Here is a 6,438-nt window from a genome sequence, read left to right as displayed (position 1 = left end):
CATCCCCCATATAGTAATTCATCCCCCATATAGTAATTCATCCCCCATAGTAATTCATCCCCCATATAGTAATTCATCCCCCATATAGTAATTCATCCCCCATAGTAATTCATCCCCCATATAGTAATTCATCCCCCATATAGTAATTCATCCCCCATATAGTAATTCATCCCCCATATAGTAATTCATCCCCCATAGTAATTCATCCCCCATATAGTAATTCATCCCCCATAGTAATTCATCCCCCATAGTAATTCATCCCCCATAATAATTCATCCCCCATATAGTAATTCATCCCCCATATAGTAATTCATTCCCCATATAGTAATTCATTCCCCCTATAGTAATTCATCCCCCATAATAATTCATCCCCCATAGTAATTCATCCCCCATATAGTAATTCATCCCCCATTAGTAATTCATCCCCCATATAGTAATTCATCCCCCCTATAGTAATTCATCCCCCCTATAGTAATTCATTCCCCATATTAATTCATCCCCCATATTAAGTCCCCAAGTCCCCCCTGTGTCAATTCACTTACCTTTGCTCCGCGCGTTCCTCTCGCCGTGTTCCCGCGCCGTTCCGGTGTAGCATGAAAATCTGTCTCCTATGAGGATCTGTCCCCCTCGACGTATCTGCGCATGTGCCAGTTTCAGGCATTAGCAGCCGATTGGCGATCTCCGGCACATGTGCAGATACGTCGAGGGGGACAGATCCTCATAGGAGACAGATTTTCATGTTACACCGGTCTTCAGGGCGGACTGTGAGAGGAGCCTAGCTCCCCTCGCGTTCGTCAGACTGCCCCGCCTACACACATCCTGACAGTATCTCGCTCCACGGGCCGGATTAAAAGGTACGCCGGGCCGTATACGGCCCGCGGGCCGTAGTTTGCCCATTGCTGACTTAGAGCAACGACACAGAGCGATGACCATACAGAGCGATGATGACGTAGAGTGATGACAGAGAGCAGCGACGACGATACAGAGCGACAACACAGAGCGACGATGACATGGAGCGACGACGATACAGAGCTATGATGACGTAGAGCGACGACACAGAGCAACGACGATACAGAGTGATGATGACGTAGAGCGACCACACAGAGCGACGATGCTACAGAGTGCTAATGACACAGAGCGACGATGATACAGAGTGATGATGACATAGAGCGACGACGACACAGAGTGACGATGATACAGAGTGATGATGACATAGAGCGACGACGACACAGAGTGACGATGATACAGAGTGATGATGACGTAGAGCGACAGCGATATAGATCGATGATGATGTAGAGCGATGATGATACAGAGTGATGATGACGTAGTCCGACGACACAGAGCGACGATGATACAGAGCAATGATGACGTAGAGCGAGGACACAGAGCGACGATGATACAGAGCAATGATGACGTAGAGCGACGACACAGAGCGACGATGATACAGAGTGATGATGACGTAGAGCGACGAAACAGACCTACAATGATACAGAGTGATGATGACGTTGAGCGACGACACAGACCAACAATGATACAGAGTGATGATGACGTAGAGCGACGACACAGACCAACAATGATACAGAGTGATGATGACGTAGAGCGACGACACAGACCAACAATGATACAGAGTGATGATGACGTAGAGCGACGACACAGAGCGACGATGATACAGAGCGATGATGACGTAGAGCGACGACACAGAGCGACGATGATACAGAGCGATGATGACGTAGAACGACGACGACACAGAGTGGCGATGATACAGAGTGATGATGACGATACAGAGCGATGATGATACAGAGTGATGATGACGTAGAGCAACAGCGATATAGATCAATGATGATGTAGAGCGACGATGATACAGAGTGATGATGACATAGAGCGACAATACGGAGCAACAACACAGAGCGATGATGACGTAGAGTGACGACAGAGAGCAGCGACGACGATACGGAGCGACAACACAGAGCGACGATGACACGGAGCGACGACGATACAGAGCGACCATACGGAGCGACGACGATATGGAGCGATGACATGGAGCAACGATGATACAGAGCGACGACGACACAGAGCGAAGACGATACAGAGCGATGATACGGAGTGACGACGATACGGAGCGACGACACGGATCGATGACGACAGGGAGCGACGACGACACGGAGCGACGACGATACAGAGCGACGACGATAGAGCGATGACACGGAGCGACGATATGGAGCGACTATATTGTACATTCACATCAGTCCCTGACCCTCAAGGGGTGTACAATCTAAGGGCCCTAACTCACATTCATACATACACATACTAGGGGCAATTTAGACAGGATCCAATTAACCTACTAGCATGTCTTTGGAGTGTGGGAGGAAACCGGAGTACCTGAAGAAACCCACGCAGGCACAGGGAGAACATGCAAACTCCAGGCAGGTGGTGCTGTGGTTGGGATTTGAACCAACAACCCAAGTGCTGCCAGGCAGAAGTGCTAACCATTTAGCCACTGTGAGCACGTTTGTTTACAAATGGTACGCAAATATGCGGCCGCTCGGCATCAAGGCCCAGCCAGCGAGAGCCCCCGTATTTGTGTACTGTAGAGGTTAAAGGGGACATTGGACACTTTGATTTCTGATTCTCCCCCCTCCAGCTCGCACCTTATAACCACTTGACCTCCAGAACATTTTATCCCCTTCATGCCCGGGCTATTTTTTGCTATTCCTCACGGCACTACTTCACCAATTGTACATGCAACGCTGTACCCAAATGAAATTTATACTTATTTATTTTTTCAAAGCAGTGTGCTTACAGTGTAAAGCGTGCACACACGCAGCACACAGTAAAACAGCACACAGTTAACCCTTTGCTTGCCCCACATGTTAACCCCTTCCTGCCCAGTATCAGTGCTTTTTATTAGCACTGATCAATGCATTGGTGTCACTGGGGATGTCAGTGACACCAAGTCAGTTCCCCCCAGTGTCAGAATGCCCACCGCAGTCCCACATGCCCGCTATAACTCGCTGATCACCGCCATCACTAGTAAAAAAAAGAGAGAAAAAAATCCAGTATACTGTATATACCGCCATTTGCAAATGCTATAACTTTCACGTAAACCATTTAATTTACACAGATTATGATTTTTTTTCAGCAAAGACACGAAGCAGAATACATGTTGGTCTAAATTTATGATGAAATTAGATTTTTTTAACAGAATTTTTACTGTACATGTTTAACCTCCTTAGCGGTATTCCCGAGTGTAGCTCGGGGTAAAATTTCAATACCAAGAGCGGTAACCCCGAGCTACACTCAGGCTTACCATGTGGCGTTGCTCAGGGGGTCCCTGCAGCACTTACCTTGTCCTTCGCTCCCGCGATGTGTCCCCTGCAGCGTCCCCGGCCATCTCCTCTGGCTTCTGTGTTCCGGTCCCTGTGATGTCGGGACGTACGGGCGCCGGAACCGGCGGGAAATTTGAAATTTTTAAAAAATGTCATTTTTGCTGTCATTGCTGTTTCAATGCATTTCACATATATTTTGTCCCTACTGCTTTGTCTGGCGCCCTGCCTGCATTTTTACTGTTCTTTCTGCCTGGAAACTGAGAAACATCCATGGCGTCCAAAAAGCGTCCCTTTAGGTCAGACGCGGTTTTAGACCGGCTAGAGAACAGCGATAGTAAATCAGAACCACTTGCAGAATTGAGTGATAATGATTGGTGGGGGAAATTCCTCATCAGACACTGAAAACGATTCTGCGACTTTGCTCAGCGATGTGTGAACTTGGCGCTATATTTCAAATTTCAGTGTTTTTGGTTTGATTATATTATTGAATTAAATTTATTATTATATTATTATTTTTTATGATTATTTATTAAATTATAATTTATGATTCCGTGTTTCAAGTTTTATCCTACCCGGGATGTTTACTAGACTCAGTTTTTTTTTTTTTTTTAAATCACTAGATTTCAGTGAGTTATTCCTAAAATTTACAGCCTACAATAAAAAGATATATATTTCCATGCAAAAAAATGTACTGCTTTCAGCACAAAAAATCGGAAAGAATCAAACCGCCAAGGAGGTTAATAGCAAAAAGTCAAAACTATAGTTTTTGGGTTTTTTTCAAAATTGTCGGTCTTTTTTTCTTTATAGCGCAAAAAAGAAAAACAAAACAGAGACGATCACATGCCACTGAAAGAAAGCTCTATTTGTGGGGGAAAAAAGGACGTAAATTTCATTTGGGTGCGGCGTTGCATGACTGCGCAATTGTCAGTTAAAATAATGGAGCGCCGTATTGCAAAAAATAGCCTGGTCGGGGGGGGGGGGGGTTAAATCCTCTGGAGAGCGAGGGGTTAATGAATACAGACCTGCATTAATTTGCATCTTTTATCTGTCTCTGGTTTTTAGTTTTGTATATACTGGTTTTTAGTTTTGTATATACTAAGTAACCGTTAGTCACGATCTGTCTCTGTGTCTAGGTGTTTCATGGCATGACCGGGATTGTGCTGCAGAAGAACGAAGAACAAAAAGATGGCAGAGAGACGAAGAAGAGCCGGCAGTACTAGTAATCTGAGATCGGTCGCTGTTTGTCTTTTTTGATGTGATATACGATGAATTGTTGCTGATGCTGAAGTGATTGCATGTAGACAGGAAGTGGCTGATGGGGGCTGCAGGAGATCAGCAGCATTGAGATTGGGGAAGGGATAGAAAAAAGCAGAAACAGGATTCATATGAAAATAAAAAATGACAATTGTTTAAGATACATAAATGCATCCAGTAAAAGTATAGATCTACTTAAAGTGATTGTAAATGTTAAGGCAGGACCACCAAAGGTGGAGAAAGGTGCCTCGTTGGTCACAACCCCTCCAACAAAGGGTATCAGCAGTAGGAAACATCTGGGCCAGACGGGAGGGGGTTTTGTACCACCAAGTAAGGAATTTATAGGACTACTCTTGGATAACGGATACTAACGGAGGATGTATGGGTCAATTTAATAACTGAATCTGTGGGGGTAAATGCCAATCCAAGCTCCTTCTCCCGATCCTTTTTTATAATATGGAACAGACACTGAGTGAGCGCTAAGAACCAGCTTCTGCATATGAGAAAACAGGACACAAGGACTCAAACGGGGAAAGAGTGTCCCGCGATCGTAACTTGGGCAATAATTTCCCTAAAATGTCTAATAAGGCTGGAGGTATCACTGCTCAGCAAACAGAAAATGTCCTTAAAAGGTTCGCAGAACAACAAAGGGTAAAAGTTTACCCCAGAGCCTGAATTTTACACAGGATGTGTCCCATCATCTCCCCAAGAGCAGATGAACTCAAGATCCTCTCTCAGAGGAAACCAAGGAAATCCTCCTAAAGGTACTAATGGGGATGTCGTAGAAGAATAATGGACGGTCCCGTTGAGTCCGTCTCCGACCATCTTAATGTCCTGAGTCAAGGGGGACGTTCAGTCTGAAAATCCTCCCGAAGCAGTTGGGATGCAGGGAGCTCCCGCCACGTTTCTGCCCACCATCAATTTCTCCAGGGGACACAAAGTTTAGTCAAGGCATCATGACACCAGTTCAGAATGCGTACTAGAGCCATAGCTTTATAACATAACCCTACTTCCAGTAGGTCAACCCTGCTGTCCAGTTTGTGTCTACGCAGTATGTCATATGCAGACAGTATGTCATATGCGAGTCTCGGTCACTTCCCATGCCAAACAAAAGACAGGAAAGCCCAACACAAGCACTTGAAAAAAGTCTGGTGTAAGGAGATGGGCGCGGCATATAATATACAGTGAAGGAAATGCATATTTGTTCCCCTGCAGATGTTGAATGTTTGCCCCTCACAAAGAAACGATCGGTCTAAAAATCAAATAATCAGTGTATTGTAACACTGAGAGACAGAATACAACAACAGATTCAGCAGAAATGCGTCTAACAAATGATGACTGATCTGCATGTTCATGAGGGAAATAAGGATTTGATCCCCTTCACAAAACATGACTTAGTACTTGGTGGCAAATCCCTCGTTGATAATCAGGTCAGACGTTTCCTGGAGTTGGCCCCCAGGTTCGCACACATCTCAGGAGGGATTTTGGCCCATTCCTCTTGGCAGATCCTCTCCAAGTCATTAAGGTTTGGTGGCTGATGTTTGACAACTCGAAATTTCAGCTCCCTCCACAGATTTTCAGTCGGATTATTATTATTATTATACAGGATTTATATCGCGCCAACAGTTTGCTCAGCGCTTTACAATATAAAGGGAGACAATACAGTTCAATACAAGAGGGATGAAGGTCTGGAGACTGGCTAGGCCACTCCAGGACCTTAATGTGCTTCTTCTTGAGCCACTTCTTTGTTGCCTTGGCTGTGTGTTATGGGTCATTGTCATGCTGGAACACCCATCCATGACCCATTTTCAGTGCCCTGGCTGAGGGAAGAAGGTTCTCACCCAAGATTTGACGGTAC

General features: G+C 45.3%; 1 protein-coding gene across 6 annotated transcripts in view; it reads left to right on the top strand.

Moving 5' to 3' along the window:
* The window catches only part of LOC149441353 (NACHT, LRR and PYD domains-containing protein 12-like), a 268,132-nt gene that overhangs the window by 179,953 nt on the left and 81,741 nt on the right, over positions 1–6,438 (top strand). For 5 of the 6 annotated variants that reach the window (XM_089657443.1, XM_089657446.1, XM_089657445.1 and 2 more), the window contains exon 2: positions 4,460–4,545. In XM_089657443.1, coding sequence (XP_089513569.1) covers positions 4,512–4,545 — 34 coding nt within the window. In that variant the 5' untranslated portion in view covers positions 4,460–4,511. Of the gene's footprint in view, positions 1–4,459; positions 4,560–6,438 lie in introns of all 6 variants that reach the window. The other variant, XM_089657444.1, reaches the window with a different exon arrangement.

Source organism: Staurois parvus, unplaced genomic scaffold (assembly GCF_062004578.1).
Source record: "Staurois parvus isolate SC_StPar_1 unplaced genomic scaffold, SC_StPar_1.0 ptg001001l, whole genome shotgun sequence".
NCBI classification, from domain to species: Eukaryota; Metazoa; Chordata; class Amphibia; order Anura; family Ranidae; genus Staurois; species Staurois parvus.
The sequence above is the reverse complement of the archived record's forward strand: the minus strand, read 5'-3'. Positions and strand labels throughout refer to the sequence as shown.